General features: G+C 40.7%; 1 protein-coding gene across 1 annotated transcript in view; it reads right to left on the reverse strand.

The window, feature by feature from the left end:
- Positions 1–2,388: 2,388 nt before the first annotated feature.
- Positions 2,389–24,960, reverse strand: part of kdm4ab (lysine (K)-specific demethylase 4A, genome duplicate b) — a gene marked incomplete at its 5' end in the record, with an annotated part of 29,827 nt that continues 7,255 nt past the window's right edge. Inside the window, 6 exons of the mRNA XM_048592369.1 lie at positions 2,389–5,107; positions 10,055–10,147; positions 13,858–13,977; positions 14,452–14,622; positions 19,637–19,825; positions 22,703–22,811. Of these exons, the coding sequence (XP_048448326.1) occupies positions 4,967–5,107; positions 10,055–10,147; positions 13,858–13,977; positions 14,452–14,622; positions 19,637–19,825; positions 22,703–22,811 (823 nt within the window). The remainder of the gene's footprint in view (positions 5,108–10,054; positions 10,148–13,857; positions 13,978–14,451; positions 14,623–19,636; positions 19,826–22,702; positions 22,812–24,960) is intronic.

Here is a 24,960-nt window from a genome sequence, read left to right on the forward strand (position 1 = left end):
TAGGTTTTATTTTTCTTTTTGTAGACATCCTCTCTCTTCACATGAACCTACTTCTGACCTTCCCTGTCTGGTGGTCATAAAAAAAACTTAAGTCAGCAAATACCTTAATGATCTCCCCATGACTTTTTCCAAACTTTTTCAACTCTATGTTCAAAATGACTGATTTTAAAAAAAAACAAACTTACTTTGCAGAACTGAAAAGATCCATTTTTTTCTCCACGTTAACATTACTTGAGTATCGGGATTTTAAAGACCCTTCATAACACAAATGCCTGCATTTCCAAGTGCTATTGAGCAGGAGTTCAAAATACAAATGTTACAAAAGATCAAGGACGGGAAGAGTTAGATAGATTCTGTAAATCTTGGGAGGCAGTCACAACTCTTCAGTAAATTTGGTCTTATCTGGTTAGTAATCGTAGACTGAGTTAGGCAGACAAGGGGGTACTTGAAGCATACTGCCTTGCCTTTACCCTTATCCAATAGTTGTGGCATCCTTGTTCACTGTGTGCAAAGTTTGCTGGATGAATAAACAACTGAGCCAGAGGTACAGGAGGGGTGACACCCTTTCTTTCTCATCCACCTCCCCAGGACCCTCTTCGTAATATCCTCAACCCACCAGCCCAGACACATCACACCCCCTTGCTGGCCCCACACATCTCCCTCAGAGTCATGTATCTGGCACCCATCCCACATATTTACCCTTTCACAGGCGCTGTCAAAGTGGTGGTCTGTACTGCTGGACATTTAAATCCCAAATTGATAGCAAGAAGCTTTTCCCTCCCCAAGAGTGGGGGACTCAATTACTAGGGGGTCATGATTTCAAGGTGAGAGGGGAAAAGTTTAAGGGAGATATGTGTGGAAAGTTCTTTACGTAGAGGGTGGTGGGTACCTGGAACACGTTGCCAGTGGAGGTGGTAGAGGCGGGCACGATAGCGTCATTTAAGATGTATCTAGACAGACAGATACACGAATGGACAGGGAGCACAGGGATACAGATCCTTGGAAAATAGGTGACAGGTTTAGATAGAGGATCTGGATCGGCGCAGGCTTGGAGGGCCAAAGGGCCTGTTCCTGTGCTGTAATTTTCTTTGTTCTTTGTTCAAATATGGCAACTAATGCTGTGAAAAAGGGGATGTAGTTTGCTTTCCCCCCCAATTATTCTGCACTGCAGAATCACAGTTGGATTTAAAAAGCACATACCATATTTCTGCAGGATCCATAATTGAAAATACACCAGCCCACTGAAATCAAGCAATCAAAAAAAGGTTTTTAAACAAAAAGGCAGAGGAATCATTGCAGGGGTCTGGAGTCACATCAAGGCCAGACCAGGCATGGATCACCAGACTTCCTTCCTGAAATAACTTAAGTGAACCAGATGGGTTCTAAATGACAATTATGACAATTCATGATCATCATTTCAATTGCAGAACTGTTAGGTGAATTTAAATTCTACCAGCTGCATTGAATTATAGAACAGTAGCTGAAGATCAAAAATCAGTTAATAAGACTGTTAAAAGAAGCTGTATTGTAAAAACATGACAAAAGTTCAAATAAACCATTTCAGCTGTCAATCAAACCTTACCAACTGGCAATTAATTTCATTTCTATTCAAAACAAAAATCAGTGAGTTAGGCACCAGAATGCAACTCTTTCCACTCATCTCGATACACGTTTTGTGATCAGAGAGAGTAATCAATTATTGTTTAGTCAGATTATTTTCTTTGAAAGGGCATTAGAATTTGAAATTGCCTGTGAAACAAACATGGGAGAGAGCTGCAACATTTCTCCTTTATGCAAGGCTAGTTTATTTTATTCTGTGGGATATTGCTTCATTATAAAAGTGTGCTCCAGTTCTAAAATGTGCCCAGTTAGTCTTAGAACATCACTTATCCAAAAAATTAATCTGAAAAACTCTCTTCAGTTAGATTCATGTTAGTTCAGAGAAACCGAAAAACAAGTCAACATTTTCTCTTTTACTAATAATGTTGTCAAAGAAACATCTATTTAGGACATGGAAACATTTGTATCCTTACTGAAGAGGTTGCTGGGTATTTACAAGATATACTTCTTTCAGTGATACCAGCCATAGATCCTTCACAAAATCAATTATAGCTTCTGATTTTGCATTCTCACATAGGAGACAACCATTAGAAAGTGTGGGTGCTTATTTCAGATGTTACAGTGTTGATTATATAAATTTACTAAAGGAATCTTTTTCACCCAGCTCTTGCCCTCTCTCCTTCCCCATTGCCGGAAAATTACATTAATTAGCCCCGATATTGACAAAATTGAAAAAAGAGAGAAAACAAAAGTGAATTTTAGCACAAGTAGAGAAATATGTTATAGAACTAGTAGTGTACCTGAAGACTGGATTGGAACAAAGCAGAATCAAAGACAAAAAACATTTATTAACTGCAAATCATTTCAAGGTGTCTTATTTTCCTAAACAATCACAGCAAGCCATTTAAACTTCATGTTTGTTTGAACTAATACAGTCATTTTCATAGATCAATACAATCAATTACTGTACAGACTCCTGAGGTGGTTGTAGTGTAGACTGTAGGCCTCAGATTAGACACAATGATTTAAAACATGTTCAAAAGATGAGAAATGGGGATGGGATTGGGGGTATGTGGGGAATGCAAAATCATTCCACAAGAAGTTTGAAGATGGATTTTTAAAAAAAAAAATAGGTGAGCTGCAATAAATAAGCAAACTTGTGAAGTAACATTAAACTCAAAGAGCCAATAGTTTTCAAACGTATAAAAGAGCTGTTAAATTTGTTGAGAAATTACTCATCTGTCAAAAAGATCACAACTTTTATAATGGTTGCACCGACTGTCTTCTATCGTGGCAGAACCATCAAGTGACAGAGATGTAGGACTCCTTCACTAAAGAGAGCATCATTAAGGAGACTGATCATTTAAGAAGGGGTTGAATAACAAAATTTTTTTTAAAAAGTGCTGAAATAGAAGATACACAAGCCAATATCAGATATGTTTCTTGTATCCAAATCAATGTTAAGAAAGCAATATTTGCCATCATTGTGACCCATGGGCTGCATACTTGCAAATTGCAACAGAAAATACAAGGTTCTGGATATAACTAGATCTTCAAATCAAAGCAGAATACTGTGGATGCTGGAAGTATGAAATAAAAACAGAAAATGCTGGAGAAACACTTGCTGCCAGGCAGCAAACATTATTTTTGTTTTAGATCTCTGGCATCTGCAGTATTCTGCTCTTATTAGAGTGGAGTCATGTCAGTTTTGGAAGAATAACTATTTTTCTGAAATGTAGGATCAAAGGCGATGGGCTAAAATGGTATGCTACTAATAACTTAAAAGAACCAAGGTGAATAAAAATAGTTTAGAAAGTTTTAAGTTTGCTGTTTTTTAGAGAAAGAAAAGGAATATTGAATTATGGCTGCCAACTATATATTTTGTACTAGCATTTCATTTTCTTTTCTGGTTAATTAAACTTTCTTTTTTGTTCACAGGTTCAAAATAGTTTAAATTTACTTATATTTCTTCTTTTAAATAGAAGTAGCTCAGACTGAACAAAGAGTCTTACTGATGAACTTAGATGCAATGCGACTTTAAGAACACACAATGCAGTCACTGAACAACTGATTTTCTAGGTCTAATAGTTAAATTTACTATATTTTTAAGATAACAACCTGTTCAGTTCTATTATTCTACCAAATCTCTCAACAGCAGATGGCACTGATCTAACCCAATAAATATCAGAAATAGTAAACTTCAAAAAGAGCCAGTCCATTAAACCAGCTACCATGGCTAGTAATATTTGCATACAACTTTGTATTTGGCCCAAAGGGAACATCCACCATGGTTTCAATATAAAGAGTAATCTTGTGGCATTTGTCTAGTGTCTGTTTCTACAGTCTACACCAAACCAATAACGTAACTGAAAGGAGCATTTTACACTGCAATTGAGTTTGCAAGAATATTGGAATAAAATTTAATAATTCATTGAATAAACAAATATAATTTGTGACACAAGTAAAAACAGCACGCAAGTCTATCAGTACATGAGGTTCACAAAGATGGGGACATCTTTAGAAGAGCAATTTGGGCAGCTGGGATTTTGGTTTGGGCAGGGCCATTCATAAATCATTTGCTACTTTATCATTAATACTTACCATTCAATGTCAATTTTCTGTTTATTTCCATTATGAACACTGAATAAACCGCTATATTTGAGGTATGGGGGTGAAACTTTTAAAAACCTTGTGTCTAATCATATCAGCCAACCTATATGGTTAAGATTTCCCCTATAAATACAGATAAGAGTTTTAACTCAAGCACCGGTGAGGGCCCTAGTTTTGGGCTAATGACTGGATATGGTGAAAACCCATTCACAACTTCCAGAACTTCACAGCCTATATACAGAGGGAATGCTTCTATGCCTATGGTTAAACAGCCATGCGTCAATCAATCTTCAAAGTTAGTACTTTTATGTTCAACAGACCAGGTATGCAATAGGTTTCAACTGGTAGTTGAATGTAGATGTTAATGACATTTACCAAACAGGGATCAGCAATATTAAAATGTAAATGCATTTTTTATTCTGAACATGGATGTTAGTGTTGAAATCTAACCGAAAGACTTTTTTTTTGCAATCCTATTTCTAGCCCACTGAAGACTCCATTAAAGGCATTCCTCGATCCTGATTAGTTTGCGGTTTAAAATGCAAGACTCCGGAGCATGAGCAAAAAAACGCCTGAAAACAGCTTTGCTGAATCCCATGATATTCAATATTCAAGTTCAATGGGAGTGTTGCGAATAACGAGGTACCCTTGGTAGTTTTGCCACCAAAGGGATTAGAATTCAGCTGCACCTCAACTGCTTTGACGTATCTACAATACAACCAGATATGAAAACCAAAATCTGTCACAATGGCTTCCATAGGTCATGTTCTGAACAGTTTCTGTAATTATAGCAATTTTATTCCATAATTGCACGGTAGAGAGATGGCTCAACATAGTCCCCACGATATCTGGAGTTCAGAACTCGCTGTCGCTTGGTCACCGGAGCAACCTCTTCTTCTGCAAAAATTCCAGTGAATCGCATGTCAGATGCGACAGACTGCAAAACAAACAAGACATGTCATTTTTAAAGCTTTGTGAAATTCTCACTGTGGGGCAAGGAAGACAAGATCTTCATTTGACTCGTTTTCACAAATAAAACACTGGAATTTTATAATATATAACTATGAACTTTGGTAAATGTTCACATACAGTATTACTCCTTCACAAGTGAAAATAACAATAAGTGAATAGTTTTAACATCAGTTAAAAACCACAATTTATTTGGTGGGGGAGGGGGGCAGGGGTGGTTTAAAAGGGAGAAAGAAAGACATTGACTTGTACTTGGCCACCTCATTAGGGCTCACGGAATGAACAGAGTCCACAAACATCCCATCCTCAATGATGGGGAGTACAAGAGGAGGCTGAAGCACTTGCAACAATTTTCAGCCTGAAGTACCAAGTGGATGATCCATCTTGGCCTCCTCTGGAGATCTCTAGCATCACAATGCTTGCCTTCAGCCAATTCGATTGACTCCACAATGACCATATCAAGAAATGGCTGAATGTACTGCCTATCATAAGGCTATGGGCCCTGACAAAATTCCAGCAATAGCCCTGAAGTTTGTGCTCCAGAACTTGCTGTGGCTGTAGCCAAGCTAATCCAGCACAGCTATAACACTGACATCTACACATTAATTTGGAAACTGTAATCTGTACAATATACAGAACAGAACAACCCTGTCAGCCAGTCTTCTCAATTACCAAAGCGATTGAAGCAGTCTTAAACAGTGCTATCCAGTAATAACCTGCTCTCTGATGCTCAGTTTGGGTTTCATCAAGGTCCTTGAGGACATGACCTCTTTATTGCCTTGGTTCAAACACAAATTACAAAACTGAAGTCGAGAAGTCTTAAGATGTGCAGGTTAGGGGGACTGAACATGCCAAATTGTCCATAGTGCCCAGGGATATGCAGGCTCGGCAGACTAGCTATAGGAAAACACAAGGTTAGAGGGATAGGGCAAGGGGTTGGAGAATGCTCTTCAGAGGGTCAGTGTGAACTAGATGGGCTGAATGGCCTGCTTCCACACTGTAGGGACTCTGTGATTCCAAGTCAAGGGGACCACATTTGACCATGTACAGCTTCAAGGAACCCCAAAATAGAATCACAGTGAAAAGTCTCCACTGGCTGGAGTCATACACAGCAAAAAGGAAGACAGTTATGGTTGTTAGAGGTCACTCCACGCAGCTCCAGGTCATTACTGCAAGAGCTCCTGAGGGTAGTGTCCCAGGCCCTATCACTTTCAATGATCATCGATGAATCCCCACTATGAACATCATGGGGAACACCACTAACCAGAAATTGAATTGGACTATCCAGATAAACTGTGGCTACAACAGCAGGTCAGAGGATTGGAATCGTGTAGGGAGTAACTAGCCTTCTGACTCTAAAAACCCCGTCTGCCACCTAAAAGGCACAAGCCAGAAATATATGGAATATCCTTTACTTGCCTGGATGAGTCCACTAATGTCTTTCAGGGAAGTAAATCTGCCGTCCTCACCTCATCTGGCCTGCATGTGACTCCAGTGCCACAGCAATGGGGCTGACTCTCAACTGCCCTCTGAAATGGCCTAGCAAGTCAATCGGTTGTATCAATTGCTACGAAGTCTCAAGAAAGAAGTGAAACTGGACAGACAACCTGACTTCAGCCTAGGCACTGGAAAAGACAACGGCAGAAACAGCCCTGTCGATCCTACAAAGTCTTCCGTTGCTAACATCTGGGGTATCGTGCCAAAACTGGGAGATTGTCCAACAGAAGACTCAAGTAATAGCATGACAGTCATACTCATGGAAACATGCCTGACAATGTCCCAGACATCACCATCATGATCCCTGGATACGTTCTGTCCACTGGAAGGACAGATCCAGCACAGGTGGTGGCACAGTGGTATACTGTCAGGAGGGAGTTGCTGTGAGTCCTCAACATTGACTGGACCCCATGAAGTCTCATGGCTTTAGTTTAACTTGGGCAAGGAAGCTTCTGCTGATTACCATGCAATGTTCACCCTCGGCTGATGAATCAGCATTCCCTCAAGCTGAATAACACTTGGGGGAAGCACAGAGTGGCAAGGATGCAAATGCACTCTGGGTGGAGGATTTCCGAAAGCCACCACCACCAGTAGCTTAGCAGCAGCACTACTGATCAGGGTCATCAGGTCCTAAAAGGCATAGCTACTAAACTGGGTCTGCAGGAGGTGGTCAAAGAACCAACAAGAGGGAAAAATATTCTTGACCTCATCCTACACAAAGATAGGTAGAGGGACAGATCGTACTGAGGATGCGGGGAGGCTGCAGAAGGATTTAGACAAGTTAGGAGAGTGGGCAAAGCAGTGGCAGATGGAGTACAATGTGGGAAAGTGTGAGGTCATGCACTTTGGTAAGAAGAATAGAAGCATGGACTATTTTCTAAATGGGGAGAAAATTCAGAAATCTGAAGTGCAAAGAGACTTGGGAGTTCTAGTCCAGGATTCTCTCAAGATAAACTTGCAGGTTGAGTCAGTAGTCAGGAAGGCAAATGCAACGTTGGCATTTATTTTGAGAGGACTTGAATATAAAAGCAGGGATGTACTACTGAGGCTTTATAAGGCTGTGGTCAGGCCACATTTGGTGCAGTGTGCGCAGTTTTGGGCCCCATATCTCAAGAAAGTTGTAATGGCCCTGGAGCGGGTTCAGAGAAGGTTCACGAGAATGGTGCTAGGAATGAAAAGCTTAACATATGAGGAACGTTTGAGGACTCTGGGTCTATGCTCAATGAAATTTAGAAGGATGAGGGCGGATCTAATTGAAACTTAGATAATACTGAATGGCCTGGACAGAGTGGATGCTGGGAAGGAGAGACTAGGACCTGAGGGCACAGCCTTAGAGTAAAGGGGAGACCTTTTAGAACAGAGATGAGGAGAAACTTCTTCAGCCAGAGTGGTGAATCTGTGGAATTCACTGCCACAGAAGGCTGTGGAAGCCAGGTCATCGAATATATTCAAGACAGAGATAGATAGGTTCTTGATTGTCAAGGGGATCAAGGGTTATGGGGAGAAGATGAGAGAATGGGATTGAGAAACTTATCAGCCATGATTGAATAGTGGAGCAGACTCAATGGGCTGAATGGCTTAATTTCTCCTCCTCTGTCTTCTGGTCTTTTACCAACCTGCTGACTGCAGGTGCATCTGTCCATGACAGTACTGTTAAGAGTGACCACTGTACAGTCCTTGTGGAGACAAAGTCCCACATTCACATACCGTCCAGCTAAACGAGACAGACTTCAAACAGATCTAGCAACTGAAGACAGGGCATCCATGAGGCGCTGTGGGCAAACAGGAGAATTGTACTCCAGCACAACTTGTAACCTCATGGCCCAGCATAATCCCCTTCTCAACCATTACCATCTATCCAGGGAATCAACCCTAGTTCAGTGGGGAGTGCACAAGGGCATGCCAGGAGCAACACCAGTCATATCTAAAAATGAGGTGTTAACCTGGTGAAGCTACCAAATAGGACTAGTTGTGTGCCAATCAGCACAAGTAGCAAGTGATAGACAGAGCTGGGTGACCTCACAACCAACAGATCAAATCTAATCTCTGCAGTCCTGCCACATTCAGTTGTGACAATCAAATAACCCTCTGGAGGAAGGACTCTGGGAAATAGTATTGTCTTGAAAAAAAATTCTCACGACGGAAAAGGTGGTCTTAAAAAAAAAAAAAAAGTGGATAAAATCTTTGGGACCTGATCAAGTGTATCCCAGGATGATGTGGGAAGTTGTGGAAGAAATAGTGGGCCCCCCAGCAGAAATGTTCGCATCATTTATAACCACAGGCACGGTACCAGAGGACTGGACGGTGACTAACATTGTGCTTTTATTAATTAAGGAACATTATAAGGAGAAGCCTGAGAACTATCATCTGGTGAGTCTGACATCAGTAGTGGGTAAACTGTTGGTGGAAATTCTAAAAGACAGAATTTACATGCTTTTGTAGAGGCAAGGCCTGATTAGAGATAATGAGTATGGCCGTGTGCATGGGAAATCAAAAATTTGTCTCAAATTTGAGTTTTTTGGACGATGTAACCAAAAGATTGATGAGAGCAGAGCAGTAGACATGGACTTTAGTAATGCCTTTGACAAGGTTTTACACGGTACACTGATAAGTAAAGTTAAATCACATGGGATTCAGGGAGAGTTTGTCAATTGGATACAAAATTAGCTTGACGGCAAGAGAGGGTGGAGGAGGAGGGTTGTTTTCTGGACTGGAGATCTGTGACCAGCAGTGTGCCACAAGTATCAGAGCTGGGTCCACTGCTTTTCGTCATTTTATATAAATGATTTGGGTGTGAATACAGGAGGTATGGCTAGTAAGTTTTTAAATCAATGGTTCAAGAAAGCAGCATACCACCACAGCGTCAAGGGCAATTAGGGATAAGCAATAATTCTTGCCAGGCCAACGTAGAGCACATCAATGTTCCCTTTACTGGATTTATGGATGAATATTTCCATAAAATTGTTTCTTCTTGTGGGTGAATTGGCATCTAGAGATCACTGTTTAAAATCAGAGTTGCACATTTAATGCAGAGATGAGACAAATTTCTTGGAGGGTTGAGCGATTTCAGAACTCTCTTTCTGAAAAGATGGAGGAAGTAGAGACCTTGAATATCCAAGGCGTAGATGAATAAGCGTTCAGCAAGTGGTGAAAGGTTATCAGGGTAGCTGAAATGCAAATCTGAGGTTACATTCAGATCAGCCATGATCCTTGCAAAATGATGGAGCAGGCTCCAAGGACTGAGTGTTCTACTCCCAAGTATACACATTTCAATAAAGGCAAAATATTGTACATGCCGGAAAATCATTAGACAGTTATTAATTTCCTTTCGGGGGTTAAAGAAATTGAGCAGGATCCAGAAAAGTAAGAAGTGTACTCTGGTGGGTGGCATGTAATAGCAAAATGATGAAATACTAACCAGCCTGGACTTTACTTTTTTGGGGAGTTCCTCATTAAGAGTGTACACATCTTCTCTTTTCACCATTAGTTGAGATGCATCTTCAAATTCAACCTGAATGGATAGGCAAAATAGAGTCAGGTTGCACTGGGAAATGATGTGTCAAACCAGTTAAAAAAATTCAACTCAGGAATGAACAGATAAAACAACTACATTGAGGCAGGCGGCCATTTGGTCCTGTTTGGCAATCCAAAATGACCACATTATTCTTTCCTGCAGTATCTCAACTCACTGTGTCCAAAAATACACTGGGGTAGAGAACACCAAAGATTTACAGCTCTTTATTAAAATCACCAAGTCCTTATTAAGAGACTGTGATCCCTAGTTAGAACATAGAACAGTACAGCAGGCTCTTTGGCCCATGATGTTGTGCCGAACTTTTACCCTAATCCTAAGGTCTATCTAACCTCCACGGCTACCTTATACTATCATTCATATGCCTATCTAATACCCGCTTAAATGCCCCTAATGAGGCCGACTCCACTACCCTCTCCGGCAATGCATTCCACGCCCCGACCACTCCGAGTAAAGAACCTACCTCTGACGTCTCCTCTGTATCTACCTCCAGTCACTTTAAAATTATGCCCCCTCGTAGTAGCTACCTCCACCCTAGGAAAAAGTCTCTGGCTGTCCACTCTATCTATACCTCTGATCATTTTGTACATCTCTATCAAGTCACCTCTCATCCTTCGTCGTTCTAAAGAGAAAAGCCCTAGCTCTCTCAACCTTTCCTCGCAAGACCTTCCCTCCATTCCAGGCAACATCCTGGCAAATCTCCTCTGCACCTTTTCCAACGCCTGCACATCTTTCCTGTAATGAGGCGACCAGAACTGGACACAATATCCAGATGTGGCCGAACTAGGCTTTTGTATAGCTGGAGCATAACTTCACGGCTCTTGAACTCAATCCCTCTATTAATGAAAGCTAACACACCGTATGCCTTCTTAACGACTCTATCCACCTGGGTGGCAGCTTTCAGGGAACTGTGGACATGAACCCCAAGATCCCTCTGCTCCTCCACACTGCCAAGAATCTTTCCGTTAACCCTGTGTTCTGCTTTCAAATCTGTCCTTCCAAACTGAATCACCGCACAATTTTCAGGGTTAAACTCCATCTGCCACTTCTCAGCCCAGCTCTGCATCCTATCAATGTCCCTTTGTAACCTAGAACAGCCCTCTGCACTATCCACAATGCGACCCATCTTCGTATCGTACGCGAACTTACTAATCCACCCTTCCACTCCTTCATCCAAATCATTTACAAAAATCGCAAATAGAAGAGGACCCAGGACACTTGTAACTGAACACCATGTTGAATATTTTCCGTCCACTACCACCCTTTTGTCTTCTAAGGGTCAGTCAATTCTGAATCCAATCTGCCACATTTCCCCCTATCCCATGCCTCCTTACCTTCTGCATGAGCCTACCATGGGGAACCTTATCAAACACCTTACTTAAATCCATGTATACCACATCCACTGCTCTACCTTCATCCATGTGTTTGGTCACCTCTTCAAAGAATTCAATAAGGTTTGTGGGGCATGATCTAGCCCTCACAATTCCATGCTGACTATCACGAATCAAACTGTGCCTTTCCAAGCGATCATAAATCTTATCTCTTAGAGCCCTTTCCAATAATTTGCCCACCACGGACGTAAGACTAACTGGCCTGTAATTTCCGGGGTTATCCCTATTCCCTTTTTTGAACAAGGGAATGACGTTTGCCTCTCTCCAATCTTCCGGCACTATACCCGTGGACAGTGAGGATGAAACGATCATCGCCAAAGGCCCTGCGATCTCTTCCCTCGCTTCCCATAGAATCCTTGGATAAATCCCATCAGGCCTGGGGACTTATCCATCTTCAACTTCCTCAAAATTCCTAGCACGTCTTCCTTACTAACATCAACCTTCTCTAGCCTACCAACCTGTTTCACACTGTCCTCCTCTACAACTAGGTCCCTCTTAGTTGTGAATACTGAAGAAGAGTATTCATTAAAGGACTTCTCCTATCTCTTTAGGATCCGTGCACAAATTCCCTTTACGATTCTTGATCAGCCCTACCCTTTCTCTGGTCATTCTCTTATTCCTCACGTACGTGTAAAAAGCCTTGGAGTTTTCCTTGATCCTATCTGCCAAGGTTTTCTCATGACCCTTATAGCTCTAAGCTCTTTCTTCAGCTCCTTCCTGGATAACTTGTATCCCTCTAGAGCCTTTTCCGTTCCTTGTTTCCTAAATCTTACATAAGCATCCTTCTTCCTCTTAACCAGTCGTTCGACCTCTCTCGAGAACCAAGGCTCCCTCACTCAACCGCATCCTCCCTGCCTGCTAGGGACAAACATTTCGAGCACGTGCAGTATGCATTCCTTAAACAAACAAACAAACTCCACATTTCAATCGTGCTCTTCCCTGACAGCATCTGTTCCCAATTTATGTTACCCAATTCTTACCTAACAGAATTGTAATTACCCTTCCCCCAATGATAGACCTTACCCTAGTTCAAGGCTCCACTGCCAGCAGGCACATCCTTTCAACATTTGCCAAGTTCCTTGCAAAATTTCTAAATTTCAATTAAATTTTTTTTTTTTTTTAAGAATTTGGGAAATAAAGACAATCTACTTAATTTCTTGTCCTTGAATCCGAGGAATCCACCTAGTAAATTGTTAGTGAACTTCTTCTAAAGTCACTATATTCTTCCTTAGTTAGAGACTAAAGCTCTGCAGTGCTCCAGGTATGGTCCCACCAAAACCTTGTGCAACTGCAGCAAAATGTCTTCATTCTTATGCTGCAGTCACTTTGTCATAAAAGCTTTCCTAGTTATTTGCCAGACCTGCATTTTAACTTCCTGTAATTCATGTACAAAAACAAGAGAGATTTTAAAAACAAAAGACATTCACAGGATATGGGTGTTTCTGGCTAGACTAGCATTTGTTGCTAACCCCTAACTGCCTGAGGGCAGTTAAGAGTCAACTATATTGATGTGGGTCGTGGGTCTTGGGTCTCAGGTCTCATGCAGCCAGAACAAGTACGACAGCAGTTTCCTTCCCTAAAAATGGACTTTAATGAACCAGATTGTTTTTGGACAATCAACAATTTCATGGTCATCATTAGACTTGCAATTCCAGACCTTTTTTTAAATTGAATTCAAGTTCTATCTGAATCTGGGTGCACAGAATATTATCTGGATCTCTGAATTAATAGTCTAGTGATAATAGCACTAGGCCATCACCTCTCCATACGGAAAGCCACATATAACATACTTTCACTTCTGAATACTTGCTTTATAATACACGTATTTGTGCATGTGCCAAGTTTCTGTATCAAGGACCAAGGGACTGGGAACAAAAAAGTTCAGAAAACCTGTTCTGACCACAACTCATTTTCTTTAGTCAAAAATTCAGCATCCAATGTTAATCTTACATAAATAGATCTGAATTACTGAACTAATTGCTTTAAAGGAGGTATACCATGTAATATATTAGTTTGACAAATATTTAAAGGGTGCTGTCTAGCCAAGGGGAGAAAGTATTTTCTATGAATGTCACCAATCTCAACACATACAGTCGATATCCGTTGCATGTCAACTGCTTAAAATGATTCACACGAATTCAGCTTTGCAGCTTATTTCTAATCCAAATGACTAGTTTGGACTAGACACCAAAGTATTCCACAATAACTATCCTGAGCACCAAAAGGTTGAAACACACACAAACATTAATACTTAAGGCTTATTACTGTACACACAATACACTATACCCTATTTCATACCTGATAGAGCTGTATAACATGTGATGCTACAAATTGGGCCCCATAAACCAGACCATCAGTCCATCTCACTTGTACAACCTCTCCCCCTGCAGGGGGTCCCAAACTAAGGCAGTCCCGGCTCTGAAAATCAGCAGCAAATACAAGAATTAGATTTCTACCCGAGTGGAGTTGTCTAGGTTCAACTTTAGAACAATGTAAATTTAATTGGCATTAGGTGAAAAGTAATATTATAATGCAACATTTATATCAAAATATTCTTCAGTGGAAGAACATTGAATTGTCTTCATTTCAATGGCATGAAACAGGTACAATGGACACCCACCTAATATTGTTATCGGTGTAGTAGTTTCATGATAATAATACAAAAGCTGAATAGAAGCACCACAGAAACCTGCTTATGACCAAACTCAAAAATTCCCAATATTTATTGAGACATCAGGAAAATTTTCAGTAAACAATTCAAGATGCTGATTCATTATAGTGATATGAGAATTGTGCGAACAGCAGATTAAAAACTTTACACGTCATGAAAATTGTATTAAATTTCAGGCAAAAATATTTTTCAGAAATGTATTGGAAAAACTTCCCACCTACCACAATATCCTCTGGATACAAATTGTCACTGAAGGATCCATCATCAAAATTCACTTCATAGAATGTTTCTTTAGTCAATCCTACCACCTCACACTGGTAAAAGCGTCCATTCTTGTGCTTTGAGATGACTTTTTGCCCAATTTCAATATCATTCAAAGCTAATTTGGCACGCTGTGGAAAGTAAAATCAGAATCTTCTAAAAACATAGTTTTTATTCATTCATTCTGAATGTAAAATATTCAATAGCATATGAAGCTACTTTGAATACCATATTAACAATACAGAGTCATAGAGTCATACAGCAAGGAAAAGGCCCTTCAATCATCTGCGCTGACCTGCCATCCTAATCTGACCTAGTCCCATTTGCCAGCATTTGGCCCATATCCCTCTAAACCCTTCCTATTCACATTCCCATCCAGATGCCTTTCAAATGCTGCCTCCACCACTTTCTCTGGCAGTTCATTCCATACACGCTCCACCTTCTGTTTGAAAAAGTTACCCATGAGGTCCTTTTTAAAATCTTTCTCCTCTCACTTTAAACCTCTGTCCCCTAGTTTTGGACTCCCCTTCCTTCAGAAAAAGACCTTGGCTATTCGCCCAATCCATGCCCATTATGATTTTCTAAACCTCTAAGGTCAACCCTCAGCCTCTGACACTGCAGGGGAAGAAAAGCTCAAGACTATTCAGGCTCTCCCTATAACTCAACCCTCCAGGCCCAGCAAAATCCTTGTAAATCTTTTCTGCACCCTCTCAAGTTTAAGAAAATCCTTCCTATAGCAAGAGACCAGAATTGTACATAGTATTCTAAAAGAGGCCTCACCAATGCCCTGTACAGCCGCAACATGACATCTCAATTTCTATACGATATTCTGACCAATGAAGGCAAGCATGCCAAAAGCCTTCCTCATTGTCCTGTCTACCCACGACTCCACTTTCAAGGAATGATGCACCTGCACTCCTAGGTCTCTTTACCTGGTAATATCCCCCAGAGCCCTACTATTAACTACACAAGTCCTGCCCTGATTTGCTTTACCAAGATACAACACCTCACATTTATCTAAATTAAACTCCATCTGCCACTCCTCGTTCCACTGTCGATCTGATCACGGTCCCATTGGCACTAATGCAAGTCTGAGATGAGGAGGAATTTCTTCATTCGAGGATGGAGTGTCTTTGGAACATCTTACCACAGAGAGCTGTGGGGGAGTTCTAGGTATATTTAAGGCAGAGATAGATAGATTCTTTATCAGAAGAGGAAAATCAAGGGTTATGGGTAAAGGGCAGGAAAGTGGTCGTGACAAAGTTGGATCAACCATGATCTTATTGAATGTTACAGCAGGCTCAAAGGACCAAATGGCTCCTACTTTTTTAAAAATGGTAAACATACTGTTGAACCCACTCAGCCCATTTGATATGATTTAGGCAGATCTCGAGCTCAACTCCATTTTTCAACCTCCTCTTCACATCTGTCTACTGTAGACACCAAAAATGTCAATTTCTGTTCATCTCATCCTAAATGATTGGTCCCTTTCGCTGAGACCATGCCAGCGTTGCAAATTCCCCAACGGAAACAACTTCTTTGACTGAACTTTGTCAGGTCCTTTCAGATTCTAAGTTGCAATGAGATCACTAATTCTTCTAAACAGAAAATATTGGTCTAATTTACACAGCCTCAGAGAATAACTTCCTCATTCCGGAGATCAAAAATTACCAAAGTTGCTCAAATGCAAAGTTGCAACAATACACCAAAGGAAGTGGGGTATCTGGGACCTGGGAGAACAGATAGCCAATGAGATTCAAGGATTGGAAAAAAAGTTTTCTCCAGTTGTACAAGGCATTGGGAGAGACCATGCCTGGAGTTTTGTTCAGTTTCGGTCCGCTTACATTTTTAAAAAAAAAAGTGCAACTGCACTACAAGCAGTTCAGAGACAGTTAGCCCTTCAAGCCTGCTCTGCCATTCAATACAATGATGGCTGATCATTCAACACAGTACCCTTTCTAATTTTCTCACCATATTCTTTGATCCCTTTCACCTCAAGAAAGGTATCTATCTTCTTCCTGAAAACATTCAATGTTTTGACTTCAACTGTTTTCAGTGGCAGAGAATTCCATAAACTCACCTCCTTCTGGATGAAGAAACTTCACCCCATCTCTGTCCCAAAAGACATACCCCTCATCCTTAAACTGTGATCTTTGGTTTAGAACTCCGTGGACATTGAGAACATCCTTCCTGCATTTACCCTATTTATTCCAGTTAGAATTTTATAGGTTCCTATAAGATCCGCTTCATTCTTCTAAATTCCAGTGAATATAGTTTCAATTGAGCCAGTCTCTCCCTGTCCGTCAATCCTGCCATTCCAGGAATCTGTCTGGTAAACCTTTGTTGCAAGAACATCCTTCCTCAGATAAAAGGAGACCAAAACACCAAATCATACTCTAGGGGTGGTTCCACCAAGGCTCTATGCAGTCGAAGCAAGGCATTCCTGCTCCTGTACTCTAATCCTCTTGCTTTGAAGGCCAACATACCATTTGCCTTCCTCACTGCCTGCTGCACGTGCATGTTTACTTTCAGCAACTGGTGTACAAGGACACCCAGGTCTCATGGGGTACAATCTATTGGCATTCAATTATTAATCTATCTGCTCTTGCTGAAGTGGATAACATCACATTTATTGACATTATATTGCCTTTGCCATGTATCTGCCCACTCACTCAACTTGTCCAAATCACAGTGAAGCTTCTCTACATCCTCCTCGCATCTTTGTCTCATCTGCAAGCTTACTGGCAAGGTTCAAGCCCTTATCCCCACAGAACCCCACTCATTACTGCCTGCCACTTGGAAAAAGACATCCATTCCTACTCTTGCTTCCTGTCCATGAACCAATTCTCAATTTGAATAGAAAAAACCCAAAGAATTGCACACGTTGGAAATCAAACAGAAACTGCTGGAAAAAGTCAGCAAGTCTGGTAGTGTTTGTAGAGAAAAAGCAGAATTAACGTTATGGGTCCAGTTCTGAAGAGGGTCACCAGACCCAAAACATTAATTCTGCTTTCTCTCCACAGGTACTGCCAGACCACCTGTTTCAGTTCTCATTCTGTTTAAGTACATGATCTCTAACCCCACGTCCTTGAATCTTACATGCTAATTCGTTATGTGGAAGCTTACTGAAAGCCTTCTGAATGGATAAAGATAAGCCACTGGCTTATTCTTATCCATTTTACCAGTTACATCCTTAAAAATAATTCCAGCAGATTTTTCAAGCATGACTTCCCCTTCATAGGTCCATGCTGACTTTGTCCTATCTTCCAGGTGCTTTGCTATTACATCTTTTATAACAGAGTTAAGCATTTCCCCCCCACTGCTATGTCAAGCTAGCAAGTCTGTAATTCTCTAATTTTCTGTGCCTCTCTTCTTAAGTAGCGGGGTTACATCAGCTACCCTCCAATCCACAGGAATGGTTCTAGAGTCCATAGAATTTTGAAAGATGACCACTAGTACATCTGCCACTTCTAGGTCACTTCAAGTACTGCGAGATGAAGGTTATTAGGCCTTACGGATTTATCTGCTTTTAATCTGGTTAGTAGGGAAATGGTGTTGGGGAAATTAATATTTATCAATTCCTCCTTTCCATTCGACTCTGTTCACCACCACACCATTTTTTTGAGAGTTATCGGTGTCTTCCTTTGTGAAGACACAACTAAAGTGTTTATTTAGTTTGTCTATCTTGATGATTTCCCATTTAAATTCCTGTTTCTGACCATAGGGAACCTATATTCATCTTGATTAATCCTTTTTTTCTTCACATACCTACAGAAGCTTTTACTATTTGTTTGTATGTTGTCCGCAAGCTTACTTTCATCCTCTATTTTTGCCCTCTCAAATCAGTCTTTGCCTCACATTGCTGGAATCTAACCGGTTCTCAATCCTCAAGTTTTTTTTGTCCAATTTATAATGCCTCTACCCTGGATTTGATACTATCCATAATTTCCTTTGTTAGCCTGCCTTTGACCACATTTCCCGTTTCATATTTACACCAGACTGGGAGAAGTAATTTTTGAAGTTTGTCCATGTGCTCTTTAAATGTTTGCCATTGAGCTACAGTCCTTCTCTTAAACAACAATACTCAAATTTATCGCAGCTAGCTCACACCTCATCCATTGCTATTTTCTTTATTGAACTTCAAGGCCATAGTCTCAGAAACAACAATGTCACTCTCCATTTTAATTTTGTGGTCACTCTTTCCCAAGAGGCCACACACTATTCATTCCTTGCTACACAATAACAAAGACAAGGATGGCCTTTTCTCTAGTTGGTTCTTCAAAATATTGATTCATGAACTTTACTGTATACACTCCAAAAATTCCTCCTCTACAGTACTGCTACTAAGTTTGATTTGCCCAATCTATACGCAGATTGAAGCACTTAACCCTTAATAACATGGCTTCTTCTGAGACTCAACAACGCAAAACTATTCAACTGTTCTTGGATTTCTCTGTCCTTCAAATATACAGAACTCGTGTAGTTCAATTCTTTTAATCAAATAGCTAACAGCAGCTCTCTTTAGCATGGAGTTTACCTCTTTCTTTCTCACACACATGCATTTTCTAGGCTCACTGTCTGTCACCTCTAAATTCCTCAATAAACCTACTGATACCCTTGCAACAGGTCCCAACAGCTGCTTCAATGCTACTCTCCCACATGATCTCCATATTCTTTCATGTCACTAGCCTCCAGAAATCTATCAATTTCTGTCTTAAACATGCTCCACAGCCTTCTGGGTTAGACAATTCCAAAGATTCATCATCCTCAATGAAGACTTTCCTCCTCATCCATCTTAAATGGCCTAGCACTCATTGTAAGATTATGTCCCCTGGTTTTAGACTCACTAGGTGGGGGGGAAACACATTATCCACATCCAAACTATCAGGCCCTGTAAGAATTCTGTACGTTTCCAATGAAGATACATCTCATTCTTTGAAACTGGATAATGCAGACTGAGTATCCTCAAAAGACAATTCTACAATTAAAGGTATTAGTCTAATGAACTAACATTGCATTCCCTCCTTTTGCCTCAAATACAGTTGGAAACAATGCTGGACATAAATTTATTTGACAAGTAGGGAGTGTGGAGTAATCAATCCATTGAGCATGAATTAACAGTTGCTACTCTTGAACATAGCCTACCTCTGCCTGGTTGGGTGTTTTGTGCCTGCAACAAGTGATAAAGACTACAAATGGCCAGTCATCAGGCTGCATGATCACACCAGCGGCTTGGGCGCAGGTCGCATGAAAGGAAGTGGGACAACGGCCATGCGAGCATTGCACACAGCAACCACCAGTCTTCTTCATTCGTTTCTTACAGTAGAAGCATTTCTGAAAGGATCACAGTTACATCATTGATAAAGCACACAATTGCAAGGTTGGCGTATTTGGGTAACACTGGTCAATTTGCTTACATGTATACCAGACACATTTTTAGTGCACTTTATAATTTGCCTCAGAAACAAACTCACATCTGCATTACACTCAATGTAAACTTATAAATTAATTTATTTTTAGAAATTTATTTTTATTTGCACCATCTTTGTTTTTTTCACACATATCCATACCATCAATAACTTTATTTGGTTCTACATATTACTTTTTGGCAAACAGGAGAGTAATAAGAAATTGTTTTGATACTCCTGTTCCTTGATTTTGTACTGATGATTCAAAATCTCACCACATTTCTAACAACTGAAAGCAGCTCTCTTCATCTTCTGTAAAGGATCATCGAAAATCAGATTATGAAATTGTAGCACTTTTAATCCAAAGCTACGTCTAATAAAACAATGAAAAATGGAGGGAAAGGGAGGTATAAATAGAATTTAAAAAGTGAAGTAAATAAATTAAGATGAATTAAAATCAAAAAAGAAATATGCTTATGGGAAGGACAGATGGACCGATTGAATAATTGAAAGTATCCAGATAAGATGATATCACTTGCCTAAACCTAAATACGTAAACTACTTTTCCCGTCTTCATTTACAGCTGCCAATTACATTCTCTTTATACAAGGGAGCATCGCAGGAAAACTGCATGCAATAACGTTCCACAAGGAGTAACAAACAAGATCAATGATCTGTCAGTACATTTGGTGATGGTTGTTGTTGATGAAAAACTGTTGTCAGGGACACAGGATGTTGTAAAGACATAGAACAATATCTTCCATTTAAATACGATTTCTTAAGACCAGAAGAAGTGATTATTTCATTTATTAAATTGCTCTGCAATTTTTTGTCTACAACCTGTACTCAATGTCAAATAGGGTCTCAGCTTAACAGTCAGTATGTACTGCACTGAAATGTTAGCTTAAAACCTGGACTCAAATTCTGAAGAGGAGCTTGGATGCATGACATTTTGATTCAAAATTTGAAACTGCCAAAGGGATGGGGAAAAAAAATTGCAGAAACTTACCTTTTGAACTGATTTCAGATAAAGGGCAGCAGTTAACTACTACATATCAGTTTGTCTCAGCAGTTGTTGTTTCTGAACTCAAAGCAAACTATGATCTATGATCTCTCATTAAACAAAAAAAAACTCAAGAGTACAACAGGATCTTGATCAGGTGGGCCAATGGGCCAAGGCGTGAAAGATAAAGCTTCATTTGGATAAGCGTGAGGTGCTGCATTTTGGAAAAGAAAATCAGAGCAGGACTTATACACTTAATGGTAAAGGTCTGGGGGATTGTTGGTGAACAAAGAGACCTTGGAGTGCAGGTTCATTGTTCCTTGCAAGTGGTGTTGCAGCTAGGCAGGATAGTGAAGGCGGCATTTGGTATGCTTGCCTTTATTGGTCAGTGTATAGAGTATAGGATTTGGGAGGTCATGTGGCAGCTGTACAGGACATTGGTTAGGCTACAATTGGAATACTGTGTTCAATTCCAGTCTCCCTGCTGTAGGAAATATGTTGTGAAACTTGAAAAGGGTTCAGAAAAGATTTACAAGGATGTTGCCAGGGTTGGAGGGTTTGAGCTATAGGGAGAGCCTGAATAGAATGGGGCTATTTCCCCTGGAGCAGAGGCTGAGGGGTGACCTTATTTAGGTTTATAAAATCACGTGGGACATGGACTGGGTGAATAGACAAGGTCTTTTCCCTAGGGTAGGAGAGTCTAAAGCAAGAGGGCATAGGTTTAAGGTGAGAGTGGAAAGATATAAAAAAGACTTACGGGGCAACTTTTTCACGCGGGGGGGGGGGCATGTATGGAATAAACTGCCAGAGGAAGTGGTGGAGACTGGTACAATTACAACATTTAAGAGGCATGGGTATATGAACAGGAAGGGGTTTAAGTGGGATATGGGGCAAGTGCTGGCAAAATGGGACTAGATTTATTTAGGATGTCTGGTTGGTGTGGACGAGTTGGACTGAAGGGTCTGTTTCCGTGCTGTATATCTCTACGATTCTATAACTGGGTGCTAGAAATCAGAAACAGAAACAAAAACAAAAACAAATTGCTAGAATAAAACTCAACAGTCTGTGGAGAGAAAGCAGTTAACTTTTCAGGTCCAGTGACTCTTCCTCAGAAGGCTGTTGGTCATCAACTACTGCACATTTCTGTTCTTTTAAAATAATTTGTGACCAATAAAATAACCATCTTTTTAGCATAGCTGAAAACAATTTACATCAAATTGTTATCTTGCTTAGATAACATGGCTTTTAGGTGGCTCGGCATATTCTTCCTCCAATTGAACAGCACCTCTACCTCTACCACAACCTCCATCATCTAGAAGGTCAAGGGTGTAAGATGCACAGAACACTGCCACCTGCAAGTTCCCCTCCAAACCATACACATTCCTGACTTGGAACTACATCAACATTCCTTTACTGTGTCTGGATCTAAATTCTGGAACTTGCTAACAGCACTGTGGTGTCCCTACACCCCACTGATTGCAGCAATTCAGGTAGCTCACCACTCCCTTCAAAAGGCAATTTAGGAACAGGTAATGATGCAGGCTTAGCTATTTCCCAACAACACATTAAAAACAGAATTCTGAAATGCATAATGCTGGCCAATTTATATAGGTAACGGTGAGTAAACCAAATGCATCATGGCAAAAGAAAAAGAAAAGACAGCTTTGTGGATTTAAAAAGGTTGTTTGGGGCACTGCACAGTACAGGAAGTTGATTAGTGCATTAATTCCCAATGTACATTTGAACTTTGCTTTTGCGACTTAAATTTTATTAAGTTACTTTGATTTTACGATTCCATACCAGTTTCCAGCGTAGTGGTGGTATTGGACTGACATCCACAGGGCTGCGTTCTGCAACATTCACAAACCGTACCTCTTGCACTGCAACAGCACACAGCAGATGTACCCACCTGTATAATATTTAGAAGTAGTAGTCAAATAGGATAGATCCAGTGACTAAATGAATGACAGGTGTGTCTTTGCACAATCATCAGGTTGTTAGCGTAAGTTTACATGTTACCACTTCTAGATTACTTAAGATTTTTTCTGTGGGAGATGCAATTTACACTGTTGCATAACACATCACTCTTATTCCACTTCACACCCTGATTGCAAATCTCTCCAATACTGCTTATTTCCAACAACTTTCTAAATACCTCTGATTAGATCACAAAACATATCCCTTCATGGCACAAGATGGGTGTTCCTTCCCAATTATTTTGCAAGCTAGTAGAAGTTACTGAACCAAACTGAGGAAGTGAAATGAATTTCCACCATTGGAATTATGCAATCACTGAACTGCTTGGTTTAGAACTGTCGTGAAAAGACTGTTTGAACTGGAGATCAGTGGGAGTAGCTACTCCCACATCACGTTTTATGATTTGGCCAGTGCTCAACAGGGCAAAAAGTTATGTCATTCCCTGGTAATACTCTAGCTGAGGCCTAACCAATGGTTTATGTTGAATTCTAGTGATCACTTTTCAAAGGTGACATTAAGAGCCTAGAAAAAGGTGTACACACAATTCACTAGAATGAAGCCAGACATGAGGGACATTGATATCATGAGAAGCTGGAATCAGTTCCAGGAGGTCACAAAGTCCATGGGAAATTTAAACAGACAGGCAAATGTTAAAAAAGAAGAAACTGCTTCCACTGTTATGAAGATCAATAACGATAGGACAGCGATTTAAGGAAGAGATTTTGTTTCTATGCAGAATAACGATAACCTGTGATGCATCGCCTGAAAGGGCAAAAGGGTAGTACTGAAAGATTCAATAGTAACTTTCAAATGTGTTTTAAATGGGAATGGACAAAAAAAACTGGGGTTAAGTTGATTATCTTTTCAAGAAGCAGCTCAGGCATGATGACACAAAGGGCTCTTTGAGTTACCTGGTTCTCTGAAATATGGAGTAAGACTAGTTTGCAAAATGCACCCCCCCCCCTCCTTCTTTCAAGTATTCAATAATCCTTTAAAGTGCCCTGGATCAAGGGCTCAGATTAATAAAATAAATTAAGACCAGTTTGCTATGGCCAACCAGTTACCATGCGATTATACACCATTTCCTAGATAAAAAGGTATCATAGAATCCCTACAGTGTGGAAACAGGCCATTCAGCCCAACAAGTCCACACTGCCTCTCTGAAGACCATCCCACCCAGACCCATTCTCACCACCCCTGATTTCCCCACATCTAACCCACCTAATCTACACATCCCTGGACACTGTGGGCAATTTGGCATGGCCAATCCACCTAACCTGCACATCTTTGGACTGTGGGAGGAAACGAGAGCACCCGGAGGAAACCCACGCAGACACGGCGAGAACGTGCAAACTCCACAAACGGTCACCCGAGGCTGGAATCGAACCTGGGTCCCTGGTGCTGAGAGACAGCAGTGCTAACCACTGAGTCACCGTGCCACCCCCCACAAGAATCATACCCCTAGACCAACGAATCGCACTTAATAAATCAAGAAAAACAGTCAAGATTTAGTGTTCCATAGATCAAGAGTTGGGGCAGCAATCTTCAGAGGTGACTAATTCCCCATCCCCATACCACATTTGCCAGATGAAGCTCACATCAGGCACCCAACAGCTGGCCAGTGAGATTTCAGCAAATCACAAGCCTCGATATTCTAAGTCCCTCCCCACCAGAAGTTGCAGACCAGAGGCTGACAGCTTCTGGGTCCTGGAGATCATTGCTGGACCCCCTACCTTGCAAAGGTAGGAACTATGAGAAGGCTTTGCCAGATGTCATGGGATTCAAGCTATGGGGATTTAGTGACACCACTTGGACCCCCTCCTGCCCAAGGGAAATGAAGCCCCTCCCAAATCAGGCAGGTTGACCTGGTTTTCCAGTTAGCAAATCGGCCACTTTTATTGCTTAGTAGGAAGGCAAGTAACTGGGTCAGTGGTGTGTGAAAGCCATTAATTGACCATTTAAGAGCCTTAAAATGGTGGAGATCTAGAAGGCTATCCATGGACCATTCAGCACATTGTTGTTTAGTTGGCAAAAAAAAAAAAAAGAGGCAAGCCATTCTCCAGGGTCAACTCATCCAATCA

Source organism: Rhincodon typus, unplaced genomic scaffold, assembly GCF_021869965.1.
Source record: "Rhincodon typus isolate 14 unplaced genomic scaffold, sRhiTyp1.1 hic_rhity00001096, whole genome shotgun sequence".
NCBI lineage: Eukaryota > Metazoa > Chordata > Chondrichthyes > Orectolobiformes > Rhincodontidae > Rhincodon > Rhincodon typus.